Below are 19399 nucleotides of genomic sequence, written 5' to 3'. Positions count from 1 at the left end.
CACTTACTGATGAAGACTGAAGACTACAGTCTGCAATATGGATTACATCTCAATATAAAGAAAACAAAAATCCTCACAACTGGACCTATAAGCAGCACCATAATAAATGGAGAAAAGACTGAAATTGTCAAAGACTTCACATTGCTTGGTTCTACAATCGAAGCCAATGGAAGCAGCAGTCAGGACATCAGACAACATATAGCACTGGGCAAATTGGCTGCAAAGGACCTCTTTCAAGTGCTGACGAGCAAAGATGTCTCCTTGAGGACTAAGGTGGGCCTGACACAAGCCATGGTATTTTCAATCACCTCACATGCATGTGAGAGCGGGACAATGAATAAGGAAGACCGAAGAAGAATTGATGCTTTCGAGCTGCGGTACTGGCAAAGAATGCTGAAAGTACCACAGACAGCTAAAAGAAATAACAAGTCTGTCCTGGAGGGAGTGCAGCTGGGATGCTTCCTGGAAGTGAGGATGGCCAGACTTCATCATACCTACTTCGGTCATGTTGTCAAAAGGGACAATTTCCTGGAGAAGGATGTCATGCTTGGTAAGATGGAGGGTCAATGAAAGAGGCGAAGGCCGTCAACAAGATGGACTGACACAGTGGTTGCAGCAATGGCTCCAGTACAGCAAGGATCATGAAGCTGGCATAGGACTGAGCAGTGTTTTGTTCTGCTGTGCAGGGTGTCTATGAGTCGGAGATGACTCAGTGGCACCTAACAATCTCATGACTCCCTTGATTACTGTTCAAGTCCAACAAGTATTTGAGAGTCTACAGAGTTTAGGGTCCTTGGAAACTGTTCTAATTGTGATATTTTGGAGAGTTTTGTTCCATGCATTACATATTCTACATGTCTCTCCACATGCAGAATGGAGAACTAGATGATCTTGCAGTGACTCTGTCTTGAGATGTCCTCAGAATGGAGGGAAGAAACTTCAGGCACACATACAAGGTGGAAAACAATGAAGGAATTTTCTTGGTGTGCTCTTAAAACTTGAAGGATCCCAAACCCCAGAAATTTGGAAGAGATAAATCATGAATTCTCAAGAAATTGATCTGTCTTCCTTATTCACATACAGAACAAAAATGTAATATGGAAGCAATGGCCCATATATCTATAAAAAAAAAAAAAGAGAGAGAGAGAAAGAAATCAGGATGACCTGAAAGAAAATTAGGAAGGAGGTCTGTTATGGACTGAATTATATCCTCAAAAATGTGTTGAAATAATAACCCCTAAGAGCTCTGGTAGCATAGTGCCTAAAGGCATGTGACTGCTAACCAGAAGGCTGGCGGTTCAAACCCACCAGCCACTCCTTGGAAGTCAGATGGGGCAATCTACTTCTGTAGTGATACTGCCTCGGAAACGCAAGGATGGGTCGCTATGAGTCGGGTCTGACTCGATGGCAAGTAACAACAACAACAATATATCTGTATCTATGAGCATGTTTGGAATTAGAGATCTCCTGTAGTTCCATTAATGAGTCACACCTGAGTATGGGGTATCCAAAACCTAATCACATCTGAGTTATAAAATGGGCAGATTAGACAAAGAGGCATACACAAGGGAAAGAGGAAGACAAACTACTGAGACCAATGTATCTACAAGGATTGGTGGTAGCTACTAGGAGCTGAAGTAGATGAGGAAGGACTTTCCTCTAGAGCCATGACCTGAATTCAGACTTGCAGACTCTTAAACTGTGAAAAAATAAAGTTCTGTTCCTTAAAGACATCCACTTGTGGCATTTTTGTCATGGCAGCACTAAGTAACTAAAAAAAGATCTAAGATAAATTGAAAATATTTTGATGAACAAGAAGATAGGGAAGAATATGATTAAAATGGGACTGAGTGCCTCCTAATAGAAGTGTACAACACCTATAAAGCATTCTTGGAGAGAGAGAGAGAACTACCTCAATCTATTAAGCATTTTGCTCTAATTATCAAATTTTAAGCAATAGAGCTCTGGTAGCATAGTGCCTAAGGCACTGGACTGCTAACCAGAAGGCTGGCGGTTCAAACCCACCAGCCACTCCTCAGAAGGAAGGTTGGGCAATCTACTTCTGTAGTGATACTGCCTCAGAAACCCAAGGAGGGGTCACTATGAGTTGGGGCTGACTCGACGGCACATAACAACAACAAGCAATAGAGAAAAGAGAAGAATATGTTAAACTACACCATAAGGATACAATCAGCAAAATCTAGACCATGGGAAACTCACTCGTGCAAACAACCAGGTTTGTTCAATAAATAAATTGCAGGAGGTAGGGGAAAGGAGAGTAGAACCTAAGATAAAGAAACTTAAAAGACCAACTATAATGTGTAGATTTTATTTGTTGTTGTTGTTGTTAGGTGCCTTGGAGTTGACTCCAACTCACAGCACCCCTATGTACAACAGAACAAAAACACTGCCCCTGTGCCAGCCTCACAATCCTTGCTATATCTGAGCCCATCCTTGCAGCTACTGTGTCAAACCATCTCGTTGAAGGCCTTCTTTTTTTTTTTTTCGTTGACTCTCCACTTTACCAAGCATGATAAGCTTTTCCAGGGAATGGTCTCTTCTGACAACATGACAACATCCACCACTCGTCTGTCAGTTTGTCATACTGTGGTAGCTTGTGTTTTGCTGTAAGGCTGGAGGCTATGCCACTGGTCACCTATGGTGGACAGGTTTCAGGGGAACTTCCAGACTAAGACAGACTCGGAAGAAGGAAGGGGCCATCCACTTCTCAAAGAACTGGCCAGTGAGAACTATGAAGAGCAGTGAAACACTGTCTGATATATTTGGATCTTACTTGGATACTGTTAAAAATTTTTAAAACAAAAATTTCATTTGATAATATTAAAGAATTACTGCTAATTTTTTGGGTGTTTAATAGCACTATGGTTATTGGTTTTGGTCCTTTTTCAAGACATAAATATGAAATAATTATTACATGAAGATTATTATATTATTCACTTCTGTGTACTTTAAAAAAAACAACTAAGAGCTAACTTATACAAATGTGACACAGTAAGAGAATGTTAATAATTTGCAGCCCTTAAGATCAAAAACTGAAGGTCTCTAGGCTAGTTTTCTAAAGATGTAAAAAAGGTTGGTCATAAAACCACGTGCTCTTTTGGCATTCCCAAGAATAGCCATCATAGCTACTACTTACTTACTATGTGGTTGCTTTTAAGAACCCCCTTATTATGTTTCGTAACAAACAACAGTTCAATATAGTAGATTTAAAAGATTATACATCTATATATAACTACATATATATCATAGTTACTCTAACATTCATAACAAAAATAGCTTTAGAATGATAAACATTCTTACCTATTGAGAAAAGAGAGTATAATTGCCCCCCATAAGCAAGAAGGATACTAGATGTAATGTAGGCCGGAAGAGCTCCACCATGAAATCTAACTACCTAAAAAACAGATAATGAGCAATTTTTAAATATTCCTATTAATGAAATAAATGTTCTCTGACACAAAGTAAAAATGTCTTTCTTCACTTTATATCTTTTCTGATATGACCACAAAGATATTTCTAGAAATTATATTAAAACTCAAAACAAATATTAAGAATATACAGCATATTAAAAATATGTTATCTGAATTTTTTATCAGACATAATAAAGAGTATATATAATTGACTTACATATGCTACAAAACGGTTTTTAAAGCACCTTTTACTGTGCAGTCAGTAGGTTCCAGGTATAATGCTAAACGTCTCATGTATAATCTCATGCTTTCCTCCCAAAAACCCTTTGATGTAGGTTCTATTCTTATCCCTATTTTAATTCAAGCACAAGAGCGCAAATAACTTGCACAATTAGAAATAAAATAGGCAAGTTACTCACCTTTTCCTCTCTATGTCCTCATCAGTAAAATGGGAACAGTAATAGTACTTACAAACAGGTGGTTGTGAAGATTAAGTGTGTTCATTGGTATAAAGCATTTAGAATAGTAACTTAAACATGGTAAACTACCAGAAAACATTAGCTGCTATTATTAACCTCTTTTGTTCTTAACTGTCTTCAGAAATCTCTGTGGAACTGATTTAAATTCAAAGTCGAAGTTCTTAACCATTATGTTATAGTGCTGCAAGTCATCCACTTATCTGCCATAGCAGTATGGCAGCATTAAGAAACCAAGACAAGATCTAACATACTAAAAATATTTCAAGGAACAAGTAAGACAGGAAAGAGTCTGATTAATACAGGATGGAGTGGCCCCCCCAAGAGAAGAAGTATATAACATCTACAAAGTATTCTTGGAGAGACGGAGGGAGAAAGAAGAAGCTGGTCCAGTATCTGTATAAAACATACATATAGCAAAATCAAAATGCTATTTCTTTAAGGTTAAGTATTAAAAAGAGATTTAGTTTTAAACACATTGTCCATCTCATAGAAATATTTTAGAACGAGCTTTAACTCCCCTGGCAATCTGGTAAAATATATGAAAATACATGTTTAGAAAAAATGTTAGGTAAATTTCAGAGAAGTTCAGGCTCCCTGAAGCTCTCCATGGATTCCCAGGTTAAAGAGACTAGAAAAACTAAAAAAGGTTTCTATTCCATACTCATGATTTACAGTTAATAATTTTGAGTGGGGGAAGAAAGAGTTGAGAAGAAGGGAAACGGTCATTTTTCTGTCTGGTTACTAATACTTATTGTCTTCCAATGACTTCCTAGGATATATATGCAGCATAACTTACTTATCAGGAATATGGAAGGAAAGCTAAGCAGCATAGCAAGCTCAGTGTCAGACCACCAGGTGTAGACTCCAGCTTTGCCTCTCACTCGGTCTGTGTCCTTGGGCAAGTTACTTTACCTTCCTTTTTATGTCCTCATCAGTAGAATGGAGATAATAACACTTACCTCACAGGGGACTGTGAGGATTAAATGTGCTCATTTGTGTAAAGCATTTGGACTACTAACTGCCATATGGTAAATGATTAGAAAATGTTAGCTGAAATTATTAACCTTCAACATTCTTCACTGCCTTTAGAAACCTGTAAGGGTTCCCACACAGTGTATTCTGAACATAAAGTCTTTTGAATGACTATCATTGTTAGAAAATTAAGTGTTTCTGGAACTTAGAGAAATGGCTAGTAAAAGACGAGACTAAATCAACAATCACAAAGTGGCCTCCTTGGGTCATACTCAAACAGCAGAGAGGCTTCACTTGGCTTAGTATCCGGTTTTTGACATTCAAAACTTAAAAGATTTCACCTAAAAATCCAGATTTCCAGCTTCTCTTAAAATGTAGAGATCTGGCAACAGTGGACTTCATTACGACAGAGTAACAATTTACTAGACTTTATGGGATTTTCTTGAGAAAGTAACTTTCACTTTACTTTTTGTTCTCTTTCATAAGAGGAGACTGAAGAATATGTAAATGTATTTTCCTCTATCTGAAAAAAATATTAATTTCCAGAAAATTATCTAGTCAAAGACTCAAGATTTTTCCAAGTGGTTTATCTTTACTCCTCTTCCTGAAGTGCTTTCAAACTTAATCTAAAGCATTCAAAATATGTATAATTTCTAAAAAGTATAAAACATATTATGTAACTTCAATTCATTCTCCTACTATCCTTGAGTTAAAATTTCAAACAAGTTTGAAGGAAAAGTATCTTATAATTTCTAATACCTTGAGGTAACTCAATTACCATAAATATTAAATTACCACAATTTTTTATTTTATATTGAAAAAATAACCCATTACTGATTCTTTAAGGTCCATATATTCCTATTCTTTAGAAAGGTTTCCATGTCTAAATAAGAATATTAGTCAATCCTCTTTTGTTGTACACGTAACTATGCTTGACTACAGAGTATCAAACTAACTTGACTTTTTAATCTTTGATCTGAATTATGAATCCCAAAATAATAGTATGTTATATTCTTCCCAATACACTCCAGTCATATTACATAATAGTATGAATTCTTTCTCTATGTTCCAAGAAATAATTTATCTTTATATTCGGCCCCTTAACATGTTAGAGTATTTATTACAACTATCCATGATAATACTTTCCAACTTTTATTTTCATTTAATCTTCTCTTTCTAATTTGGCATAAAAGTTTTACCCATTAACTTAGAAATTTCTAGTGTTGCAAATTTTATAATAATAATTTTCACCAGGTTGTTGTGAGGATCAAATGAGATAATGCATATAAAAAAATTTATTTAATTTTGATTTGTAAGTTTTTCATGGTATTACACCAGAGTAATAAATGACTTAAATTTTTTCTTACTATGTCTAAATTATAAAGCATAACATCTCAAAAATAAAAACAGTAAAAGTAATAAAAACTACAATAAAAATTTTAGTGAAATTCCAAATTATGTAATTTCCTTAATTAATCACTATTATCTTCTTTATGTCCAGGTTTTACAATTCTGTACATTTTAATGATGATGAATAACAATGTCCATAGTTCTATTGCTTTATGAAGTATTTTGAAACACTACTTATGTATGAATTATAGAAAAATACTCCAAATGAATTTAAATTATTTCAACATGTTTACATTTAATATAACTTTTTTTGTTTTATAAACTCAGCATGTATACATTTTTTGAAAATGTTTATTTATATGACAGAGACCACACATTTACTGGACAATGAATTATGATGTTGTATGAGGAACATGACATTTTAATTTGATATTCATTTTGACAAAAAAAGTATTAATTTGTTTGAGAATTGGTTATCAGCTCTTTCTAGAAAGCCCTTCTAAGAAGTATCATGGAAAACAACACCTTAAAGCAGGGGTTGCTAACTATAGCTTACGAGCCAAAATAGTTTTGGATTTTATTTTATTAAAATGTGGGAAGAAAGAAGAAAAATGAAGCAATAGCAGTGGCAACAGAGACCATACATAATGTGTAAAGCCTAAAACATTTATTATCTGGCCCTTCACAGAAAAAGTTTGGCACCCCCTGCTTTACAGCATCTAAGTAATTAACCAGGAATCTCTCTTACCTGTCCAAGTATTTGTGGAAAGGAAGTCTTAACTGTCACCTAGTTTAAAACAATTACAAAAAATAAAAAAAAAGGTTATTTCCCCTAAATTCCTCTAGTACACATTTTGTTAAAGTGAGCACTTCTACCTGTCTCTAAGTCTAAAAATTAATTTCTCATAATGATATACCTAAAGACACTCAAGATCTTAAAGAATCTTCTGGATTATCAACATTTACATATATCGAGTATAGTTTTGGTGTTAAGTATTATTTTCCTGTATTGTAATCTTTGGCCATTGGATGAATGCTATGGTATATATGATGACCCTTTACTAACTAGACTACTTAATTAACTAGAGTATCTCATTCCCCAGATCATGTCAACAAAAGGAATTTATTAAATAAATGAGTCCATATCTTTGCTCAAAAAAAAAAATTAAGTACAAATTAATCATTTACTATATAATCATCACTACTTTAAAAATCTAAAGCCTACAATTGTATGCCTCAAAATATAATTAAGCCAGCTCTGAGTAAATGTCCTAAAAATACATTTCACATGGCATAAGACCATGAACAAATAGAGCACATCTACAAACACTAAAGCCAAAATAATATTTTAAAAAGAAAATTTATTATTGATTATCTCTACCAAAAAACACTCCTTCTTTGACATTGGGAAGACTGGGAAAAGGAGATACATCTTTCATAGGGAGGTTATAAAATAACCGTATTTTATCAAAATATGGGCTCATAAACACATGCACATTTTGAGACCACTGCAGTATTTAGAGTCAAAATAATGTAATTTTTACTATCTCTGTAAAATATAAAAATAAGGCACAAGTATGAAGCCATTACATCCCTAAAAAACCCTTCACTGTTAAAAGATAGTAAAAACCAAGTTAATTCTGACTCACAGCAACCATACAGGACAGACCAGACCTGCCCCATAGGGTTTCCAAGGCTGTAAATCTTTATGGAGGCAGATTGCCACAACTTTCTCCCACTGAATAGATCTGGGGTTCCAACTACTAATCTTTTGGTTAGCAGCTGAATGCATTAACCACTGTGTCACCAGAGCTCCTGAAGATACCAAAACTCAAAAACTCACTGCCATCAAGTTGATTCCGACTCATAGTGAACCTCCTTGGGTTTCTGAGGTGTCCTTCTGGTTAGCAGCCAAATGCCTTAGACACTACACCACCAGAGCACCCATAAATTCCATGAAATCTAAATTAATTCATAATACAGCTCCAACTGAAACTTGCTCAGAGGGACAGATTCTATTCACCTGCTAATACCAATCCTACACCACTCAAAGAAAGTTAGTTCTTACAAAGAATCCAAATTATTTAAGCATGGTTTAAAGCAATTGAGCAGAAATAAGATTTTTCATATAAACCAGAGACCTATGATATCACCACCAATTAAATATGTATTTTAATTCCTTAAATCTGAAGTTGTTGGAATGTTATGATATAGGGAGGGTCTCTTTCAGTTCATGAATCAATATATAAGTAAAATGTTACTACTGAGTCTGTTTTCCTTCTCTAGAATCAAGAAATCAACTTTGTAAAACAAACACAATATGCAGTAAATCATACATATTAATGACTAAGAGAGCTTAAAATAATTAATGAGAAGGAAAGAAGATCCTTTAGCTAACCGAATAGACCTTGTAAACCAATAAACATCATGTTGATTACTGCAGTAAAGCCATGCCAGCTGATTTCATGTTCATTTTACAGAGGACTCTGGACTTTGGGCTATCAAATTCAGAAGGTTAATCTGCAGCCTCAATTTTCACTTCATTTTTTATTACATATTAAGATGCATACTTGCAAATGGTCCAGCTAAGGATATACTGAGGTAGTGCTAATTGGCAAAATGGAGAAAGTTTACTATATTTAAATGTCTTATTTTTTATAAGGTCCCTGTGTGGTATAAACAATTTGAGCCCATCCTCTACCATAAAGGTTGGTGGTTTGAACCCACCCAGCAGCAGCACCATGAAAGAAAAGCCTGGTGATCTGCTTCTATAAAGATTACAGCTAAGAAAACCCTATGAAGTAGTTTTATTCCATAACACATTGGGTTGCCATGAGTCAGAATCGACTCAATGGCAATGTTTTTTTTTTTTTTTTTTTTTCTGGTTTGTGTTTTATATTTATTGGCTTCCATACTATTATATATCTGAGACGATTATTTAAAAAGCATCTCCAGCTTATAACTCACCTCATAATGACAGTCTGATGATGTGTACATTTTTAATAAGGCTACGTGGCTATCATTTTCTGGTTGAGCAATATGGAGTTTCAGAGAAATTTCTGTGGAAGATGGAACCCTGAAATGATAAGTTAAATAGCAATTCTTAAATATAAAATTCTGATAAATGAGCATGGTTCAATCATCCTTAACACAATAAAAGTGAAATGATACAGAAGAAGCTAGATGCCAGACATCTGAATACATACAACGATAAATGGACAGATATTTGAATGCCCCTAGGACACAGGAATAGGATAGGGTAGGAGGGGTTTGTGTTTCAAGCAAGTAAGGTTTAAGTTATGTATAATTTTAAAAAGAATATTATATATTACCTTAAATTATGGGCACAATGCTACTACATAAAGGATACATGCATACTTTAATAGTGATTTAAATAAATTATTCAAAAACACCAACATTTAAATTCTTTCATACACTTACTGTGCAATGGTTAGTGAATCTTCATAAGACCAGGGAATATGCAGTTTATAGATACTAGTTATTTCTTCTGTTAAAACAAAAAAGCAAACACATTAGTAATCATTATTTTTTATCAAATGTTGCAAAAGCTGCTATAATACCTAGTTATTTACACAATTAGCCTTTAAAAAAAAAAGATCCATAAGAATTATACCTCATTCTAAAAAATTATGAAGAATTCCTAGATAATAATAATTAGACTTAAAAAAAAATTAGAGCATTTGAGAAGTATTAAGCACTAAAAACCAATATTCAACAGCTAAATCTAATTACTATAAAAAGAAGAGATATAGTATTTTTTAAATGTGGATATTCAAACTGAACAGATAAAGATGTTTACTGTTAAGAAAGGTCTATGTCAAATTCTTGGGAATAGATACTTTCTAGTATCAGATATTTAATTTTACTTTATAAAAAATACATGGAAGAGTTAAATATTATAGAAAATCCAAGTGAAGACCTTATGATTATTCAAATGACAACACTCTTTCTTATACATTTTATAGGAAATATATTTACCTTTGACTCCTGAGCACTTGCTCACCACGTTGATTTTAAAAGCTTGATATATCTAATATTTGACCACCAAACAAAACAAAAACAAATATTTACTTGTACGCTTATTTAACTAAATAGTAAAGTAAAACCCAACCCTTCTTGTTAGAGTCAGGATAATTACCTGCCCAAAGTTCAGAAGCTCTATATTGTAAAATAGGCCATTTGTATTTAATACCACTTTTCTTGAAGACAACCCTGTTGAATTGAAAGTACTATATTACTTAGAATACAGAAGAATTTTTTTTAATGTACTAGTTGGTTAAACAATGTAAAAATGATGATAAAATATTTAATACTAAGAAATTAGTATACAAATATTAGCCTCTGGTATGAAGGAGTGAGGTACAATAAATTTTGGATAAAATACATAATTTATAATGACTTTTCAAAAGTCATTCCTTCCTCAGAAGGAAGATGGGGCAATCTACTTCTGTAGTGATACTGCTTCGGAAACCCAAGGAGGGGTAGCTATGAGTTGGTCCGACTCGACGGCACATAACAACAAGGAAACATGACAACTAAATATTATGTGAGAACCTGGAAAAAAAGGACACTAGTGGAAAACTGGTGAAAACTTTAGTTAGTACCATTGTACTAATGCTATTTTCTTAGTTTTGAAAATTGTACTATGTTTATGTAGGATGCAAACACTATAGGAACTCTACTCATTTTATAACTTTTCAGTAAATCTAAAATTACTAATTTAAAAAAAGAGATATCTTGAAACCTTCATAGGGAAGATAGCAATTTGTACCTTATAACAGACTTTTTATAGAAAGGATCAATATTTAGTATAAATTAACAGGAAAACACACACACTTACTTGATTACCCAGAAATGTATGTGATTATGAAGAAATTTTACAGTTATCCTCTCAGAAGATGGCTGCTGACTCAGTACCAAATTAGAATTAAACCACTCAACTACATTACATGGGTACTCTAAGAATTACACATTGATCTTAGAAGACACTGCTTTATTGAAGCTAACTGGAAAACTAAATCAGCATTCTGCTAGAAATAAAAGCAATTCTTAATACTTCCACAAAGTACTTACCAAAGGAAAAAAGATGGGTTACAGGAAGCTGTATGGATCTTGTCTCTTTTTTAAAGAATTCACAGTCTACAACAAACTGAAATATAAAACACTGTTTCATTAGAAAAAAACAGAATTAAATTTATAGTAAAATATCTTCACTGAAAGTTTGAGCGAAAAATAAAGCTCTATAAACGTCAGCTTTAGAATAAGCATCATCTAGCACAATTGTGCTATACTTAGATTGTGGCTAAGCAAGAATTCTTCAAGAAGAGATACTATGATGAAAAAACTTGGTAAGTAAATCTTATTTAACTTACTAGATAAATTATTAGAGGATTATTTGTATTAAAAACAGATCCATAGAAAAGTTTTCTTAGTTAGTTTTAAGTGTTTGTAGAACAGGCACATTGGAGGACAGATCAAAGCATTAAGGGCTAAGGCTAATTTATGATTAATTAGGGAATTAAATAGTGGCTAAGGCACTTGACTGCTAACCAGAGGGCTGGTGGTTCAAACCCACCAGCCACTCCTCGGAAGAAAGATTGGGCAATCTACTTCCATAGTGATACTGCCTCAGAAACCCAAGGAGGGGTCACTATGAGTTAGATCCCACTCCACAGAACTTTTTTTTTTAAATATTTTCATAGTCAAAAGAAAAATGTGATTTTGCTTTGCATCTTTTTTTAAAGATCCCACATTCATTAAGTATCTACAATCTAATTAGATTACAAAAGGCTTTTGGAGACATATTGCAATTCATCTACAGATGGTTAATGTTATTTGTATAGATTATTTCAGGTTAAACAGTGATTATTACAAATTGAAAAAAGGTTTCCTACTTATGAAGAAAAAAATGCTATCTCAAAAAAGCAAAGCTAATGTGACATCTGTATCATTACAACTTTTTGTAATATTTCTTTTCTAATTATATTTCTATAACTGCATAAAAAAAAACTTTGTTCTCAGCTGTCTGCAGTAAGAACTGTTTATGGTAAACGTATATACAGGTATATCTCACAGATATTGTGGGTTCAATTCCACACCACTGCAATAAAACAAGGTACACAAATTTTTCAGTTTCCCAGTGCATATAAAAGTTATATTTACACTATACTACAGTCTAGTTAGTGTGTAATAGCATATGAAAAAGTTTGAAATTTTGTGAGAATTACCAAAATGTAACACAGAGATAGGAAGTGAGCACAAGGGAAAAAATGGTGTTGAAAGACTTGCTCAATGCAGGGTTGCCACAACTTTCAATTTTTAAAAAACACAAAAATCTGCAAGGCGTAATAAAGCACAATAAAATGAGGTATGCTTTTAATTTTATTAATCTCCATAATGCGACCAAATAATTTTGATCTAAAAGAACAAAAGAAGTGGTTAATCTGATGCTTAACTCTGGTTAGCAAGTACTTTGCTGCCCAGAGAAAGCAGAAAGCCAGTGGGCTCCATCCTATATTTTTCTTATAACTACTTGTTAGATGTTTTGAAGCAGTGTTGTTTGCTTGCCTATTGGGTACATTTTTTTATTGTTTTTGAAAGTGAAAAGCAGACCAATAATTGTTATTAGAGACTGTAGTACACACATGGGAGAAAAAAAGAAAAACTTGTTAAAGGGCTTTCTTTCTATTTCTCCTTCTTTACATACAAGGAAACGAACACAATCAGATATTTAGAGAAGTCATTTATAAGCAAGAGTATTCATTATAATTTTACAAAGTACTGTGGGTGACCCACGTATTTTTAAAATCAGTTTTAAATAATTTTGTAAAGGTAGTTAATACAATTTTTATCACTGCTTTACAATTTGGGCTATGCTTTTAGTTTTGCACAATGGAATAAACTCTAACTCAAGAAAGAATTCAAGGCTCTTTCTCTAAAACCTCTGAGGTAAGTAAATTCCTAATGGGTGTAATGATTTTGTTTTTTTTTTAATAAAAAATGCAGATAATTCCATGTTTTGCATTTCTAGAAATATATTAGGATATCAGTTGACTCAGTTTTTATAATTGCCCATTTGAATATATATACCCTCTCTTGATGATGGGCTATAACACAGACAGGAGGAATAGGGCAGGCCTAAGTCATCACTCTAGAGAGAAAGAGCTGCATTTTAGGGAGAGGAGAGTCAGTAGTGCTACTTTCCAACTTTCCAAAGAGCATTAAGACATATTACATATTTATTAGGCTGCCAAGAGTACCTATTTGCAGAAAGGGTCATTAATTACAAGAGCAACTTTCCATGTTTTGGAAAGATGTTAGATTCATTCAAAATCAACTTACCTGACAGAAAACTCTTAAAGAGAGCTTTTAGTATTGAAGATGGTGAATTACCTCTTACTTGAGCTAAGCAAAACAGAACAATGAATCTAATCTAAGGCACTGGTGAGGCTCATTCTTTGAGATGATTTTCAAATGCATCCCCTTTGTCCTTTCCCCATTTCTTTTTAATTTTCCTAATAATTTTCACTACCAAGGTCAGTCAATTTTCTAATTCAAGGAACATTTTTTGAGCATTTATGTGGTAGTCACTGAAATCTGAGAATGCAAAATAGAATAAAACAAATCTAGTCTTTACTCTCCGATAGTTTATAATATGGTGATGACAATAAAGACATACACAAACAAATGATAATTCAATGTAGTAACTTTGTCAAAGAAGTTCTAAACTAAGTATCATGGGAGGAGTTTGGAAAAGCAAAAGTGGGGACAGAGAGCGGATCTCAAAGGTAGAAAGAGGAAAGGGGAGGATCAGAGGTCCTTTAACTTCCATCTGCTTCCTTCTCCCCTACTTCTCTCAAAATCACCATCTTTTTATTTCTACTCCCACTTCCCTAGCGCGAACCTCGTAAGGTGCCTAGTCTTCCCGCTTCTGATCCATCCTACACCACAGATTAATCTTCCCTAATAAATAGCTCTGATACCATTACTACTGTGTTGAAAAACCATACATCTATCTACTAACTCTTGAATTTTGCAAAATCCTCAATGTTCCGATTACAGCCCTCACATAAGGCTATAAATTACTTTTCTAGATTTTTCTTCCAGTATGATTCCACCCATGGTGTCCATCCTTTCAAAATTACTGTTCATTTATGTACTGTTTTCCAAATATATCCTTTGCCTTCCCACCTCTACCCTTTGCTTTCACTGTGCCTCTGTCTAAACAGTGTTTTTAGAACAGTGCCATTAGAACTTTCTGCAATGAAGTTATTGAACACTTAGAATGTCACTAGTGTAACTGAGGAACTGAACTTCAAATTTTCATTAATTTAAATAGCCATATGTGCCTGTTGAACAGCACAGGTCCAGAATGTTCATTCTACCTATCAAAATCCTAACTATCTTTCAAGGTCATTTCAAAAATCACCTCATTATAAAGCCTTCTGTGATTCAATCAGAGATCTTCCCCCTTTTACTCTTTCATGCCCTTGCTATATTCTGACTTGTGTTACACATTTTTGAGTACCTCTTTTAGTCTTACTCTCTTCCCCAGCAAATATATTTTTCTCCCTTGGTCCAACAGTATGTAGCTTTCTGAGAACAGGATCTATGTTTTCCTCATTTGTATACCTTCTATAATTGGTGGCACATAATCTCATCTCCTTGGAAGGAAGATTGGGCAATCTACTTCTGTAGAGATACCTCCTCGGAAACCCAAGGAAGGGTTGCTATGAGTCCTTGACTTGACGACTTGATGGCAGTGAGTTCGGTTTGGCTTTGGTTTTAATCTTAAATATAAATTAATTGCTCTTCAAAGACTGATAAAGTGGAACTAATTCTTACTTGGAAAAAGGGGACTTGATTTTATTCTGCTTAGTTCATGTTAGAGTAGATGATCCTAATGATTTATCAGTTTGATGTGACCCATCACACTGGCTATTGTTTTACATAAGCCTTATATAAAAGAAGAATTCATCAAAAAATAACTTCAAAATTTAGCATGTATATCCCCAAAACATTCTGGTAACATTAATCCATTTGTTACCTTACTTCCATGAATAGATGGTACATAAACAACTAGATGAGACAAAGATGGGTAGTCTTGAAGTCTTAGCGTCAGAGACTAAAAAAGATAAAGACAAAAGTTTATTTTATTTCTTAGGGTATATTGGGTTCAATGGATGTTAAAAGAAAGGTAAATTACAAATAGTTGTTTCTTACTTGATTAGTTATGAAAAAACAGATTTTAAACTGCATTAACTTTATAAACGGCTCATGTTTACATTTCTAGGTTAATAATACTGCTGAAAGTCAAAGTCCGACTGCCAAGTGTATTCCTTAAGCTGTGTCCCTTCATATAAAATGAATGAAACTTAACACTGAATTTAACCATTTCAAATGATTACCACCAGATTTCATGTATTTCTTTTTGTAATTTGTCTATTTACTATATACAGTGTTAGAGGATTATTTCTATATTTTGATAATATATAAAAAAGAACACTCAATGGCTGATGAGCAAATGGATCCTAAATATGCTGGAAGAGTCACAATTTAACCTCAAACAATCCTCATTCAGCCCAAGTAGTAATGAATTGCTGCTGGCTAATGATGTATAAAAACATTACACCCTGGAATCTATGACACAAAGACACAATAAGGTTAATTACTTCACTAAATGAACAACTATTCTCTTCTCAAAATTAAGACCAGTAACTACAGTGCATATCTAAAACCAGTAACTATAGTCCGTATCTTGAGGAATGAACAGGTAAGAGAGTGGTCTATTCAATGAAGCCAAGTTACCAAATATAGTTTGGTTTTTTAAAAAATTTTATTGTAATTTGGGTGCTAAATATAGTTTTTAATCTAGTTTTTTTTTTTTTTTTTTTCCTTCCTGGAAGTAGACATGGGGTGGGAATGGTTATATGTTGTACATGTCTAATAATATGGGTACACTAACACATTTTGTAGACATTTCACTTTTTCCACTCTTCTTCAGCTCTACCAATGTGAGCAGGTAGGACAGAGGTGCTGACATCACAGGACTATCATTAAGTGGCCTCTTTACACCGGCACTAGATTAACCTGAGCCAGCTTGTTAGGGATAAATTCCTGGGCTTCATCTCAAATTTACTATCAAAGTCTCTGCTGCACAGTTATAAGTTCCAATGCCAATTAAAAAGCCCTGAGAGGGCCAGGCATACCACAGCTAGTGGCAAGTGAGACTAACCATATAGACAGATGAAAGATAAATTAGGAAGAATTAGGATATTCTGTTTAGCTATCTACTAGCTTCTGAATATTTATTCTTAGGAATGAAAGTGCTCAATTTTAATTTGTTTTGTTTTGTTTTGTTAGAGGTTTCCATCTACTTATTAACAGTTCAGTCAGCACAGATGTCTTAAAGTAATGATTCTCATCTGATACTACTTTATTGAGATATAATTATTAACAGGGGAAGAAAACACATTTTTTTTCACTTTAATCTTTTCTATCCCTTCCATTTCAGACCCAAATAATTTTGTGAGCTTTTTATAAATGGTTTTCATAAAAGCCTTTTACAAATTCATATAACTTTGATTTTCATTACACTGGAAAACTTCACATTTAATAGTTACAATTCTCTTCATCTGAGAACACTTAAAATTGCAGAATAGTCTAATCCTTGTTTGCTAACTTCTCCCAACATTTACTATAAAAAGTAAGCAGCTGGAATAGCTTACTTTCCTGATGTTCAGCCAGCTGCTTCTTACACTCAGAGCAAATAACAGAGGGGCCTGGAGCTAGATGAATACATTGTATAATCTTTGGGGTTTCTTTTTTAATAAAGATTTTATGACTTGAAGACTACATTTTTAAAAATAGGGGCAAAAGACAGTAACAGATTTTTTTTTTTTTTTTTAAACAGTGGTAAATACAGTTGCTCTGAGTTGGAATTGACTTAACAACAACAATTTTGGTTTTTCTTTTTTTGAATCTATGTAACAAAACAAGGAGCCCTTGGTGGTGCAGTGGTTAAAGTCCTTGGCTACCAACCAAAAGGCTGGTGGTTCAAACCCAGTCACTGTGGGAAAAAGAAGTAGCAGTCTGTTTCTGTGAGTTACAGCTTTGGAAAACGTATGGGGCACTTCTCCTCCATCCTATAGGGTTGCTATGAGTTGGAATCAACTTAATCGCTGTTAGTTGGGTTAGTTACAAAACATCCAATGTGCTTCCAGGGTTCCTATAAGCTGGGTAATATAACTAAATTGGAAATTCAAGGAAATAATTAATAGATCTTATGAACAACTGATCAGTAAGAATACCCTAAATGTTCATATGAGTCAAATCACATCCCTACTATATTTGTTTCATAAGTACAAAGTCCCATGAATAAATATGCACAAAGTAAGACTGATGAAAGTAACAGAAAGAAAAATTGCAACCATTTCAAAGTCTGATGTAAATTACTTGCAATTATTCATTCTGTCATCATTCCTCTTAGTATGTTTAATTAAGACTTGACTACATATACAAATAAGTATCTATGATCGCAAATAACCAACTGAATTAGAGTAGCAGGTTGAACCAATCAGATTATTTCACTGTCAAGACCATGAGTCTAGTACTCATTACGAAGATACACTTTATTTTTAAAGTACAGATTTACTTGAAGACTGAAAACTATTAATCCCAGCATATGATGATAGTTGTAATAAGTACAATTTGGAAATTAAAAGAGATTGTTTTAAAATAAAATTTTAGAATTATTTTGGATTTTCAACAGATTTTGATAGTATGCAAATTAACATTTCATAAAAAGACTTGCTGACCTGCCAGAGTTGCTCAAAGAAATCATTAACTATTATTAAGTAAATGTTTGATATGAACTACAATTCTGCAATATTAGATAAGGTAGATAAAGTTACTCAAGTGCTTGACTACAAACTGATGTTGAAGCTGACCTGGAAAATTACAGGGTGTCTCTGTGAGATGCCTACTTCCCTATTGGAGGTTCTCTCTCCCAAAATGAATTCTCAGTATACCACCCAGCTTATATTTTAAAACAGACCTTGCCAAACATATCCTCAAATTTAATTAAAAAATCCATCTACCTCTTTTGATATGATGCTTTAACAACCACAGAGTTAATTTTATTTAAAATATTATTACAACTTTTATCCCTGAAAGTAAGAAATAATAATAATTCCAGTTTGTTTTTTTTTCATCAAATGTATTTCTAGAGAAAACAGTTCTAAAAGGCAGGTTAGCAAATCTTGGATTTATTAAATACCTGGATGAATTAATAAAAGAGCATATTCTGAAATGCTTATATGTTCAAGAGTCTCTTTACTGGGTATTAAAATTCTAAAGCCATCATTTACCTTAATTGTCGGCAGCAGTTCAGCTTTCCATGACAAATCAACCCCTTGCCGGCTTTGAAGTAAAATATGAAAAGATAAGTAAAGAACAAATATATTAACATACTACAAATTAGAAATAAGCTTCAGAGGAAAGAGAAATCATCTATAGATCAGTTATAATGAGTTGACATCTAATCCAATATATGCTATTCACACAGTTCCACTGCATATAACTGGTTATGGCAACAAAAATTTGTTTTACCTACAATTAACTAGTTTCAAATGTTTGGTAAATTATGGCTATGTTAATTTATTTTTCATTTTAAAATCAAAACTATAATTTAGCATATCCAAAAAGGAACATAAAAATGTATGAAGCTATGCTAAAAGTGTGATTTTTTGAGTATTCAGTTATATTGAGAATATTGAATAAGGATGGGCCTAAGGTTCAAAATACTTACCACATGGAAGTACTGTTTACACATCCAAAAATCCAACTGTTTGTATCCTGTTGATTAACAACAAAATAACACACACTAAATAGCAAATATTTTCAACATTCCACTGTTATATGATAGGGGCAGTAGGAGCAATGGAAATATGAAATAGCAGTTTGTTATTTAGAAACATCCAAGATGACCTCAAAAGTCAAATAGGTCAAAAGTAAACAAAGAAGCCTAATATCAACACAGATAGAAAAACAAGTAAACTAGAGCACAGTTCCAAGAGCTCAGCATTGAAGCCAGTTATTACTTCATCACTGCAGAGTAGAATGCTTCAAAGATGTTTATGGTATTTT

General features: G+C 33.4%; 1 protein-coding gene across 1 annotated transcript in view; it reads right to left on the bottom strand.

Annotated features, from left to right (window-relative positions):
* The window catches only part of PGAP1 (post-GPI attachment to proteins inositol deacylase 1), a gene marked incomplete at its 5' end in the record, with an annotated part of 45984 nt that overhangs the window by 15973 nt on the left and 10612 nt on the right, over positions 1-19399 (bottom strand). The window contains 11 exons of the mRNA XM_042782575.1: positions 3322-3415; positions 5349-5405; positions 6981-7019; positions 9200-9308; positions 9674-9740; positions 10232-10283; positions 10392-10465; positions 11327-11402; positions 15300-15377; positions 18622-18673; positions 19062-19108. Of these exons, the coding sequence (XP_042638509.1) occupies positions 3322-3415; positions 5349-5405; positions 6981-7019; positions 9200-9308; positions 9674-9740; positions 10232-10283; positions 10392-10465; positions 11327-11402; positions 15300-15377; positions 18622-18673; positions 19062-19108 (745 nt within the window). The remainder of the gene's footprint in view (positions 1-3321; positions 3416-5348; positions 5406-6980; positions 7020-9199; positions 9309-9673; positions 9741-10231; positions 10284-10391; positions 10466-11326; positions 11403-15299; positions 15378-18621; positions 18674-19061; positions 19109-19399) is intronic.

The sequence above is a fragment of the Orycteropus afer genome, unplaced genomic scaffold, assembly GCF_000298275.1.
Source record: "Orycteropus afer afer isolate SDZICR_OR568_19922 unplaced genomic scaffold, OryAfe1.0 scaffold00374, whole genome shotgun sequence".
Taxonomy (NCBI): domain Eukaryota; kingdom Metazoa; phylum Chordata; class Mammalia; order Tubulidentata; family Orycteropodidae; genus Orycteropus; species Orycteropus afer.
The sequence above is the reverse complement of the archived record's forward strand: the minus strand, read 5'-3'. Positions and strand labels throughout refer to the sequence as shown.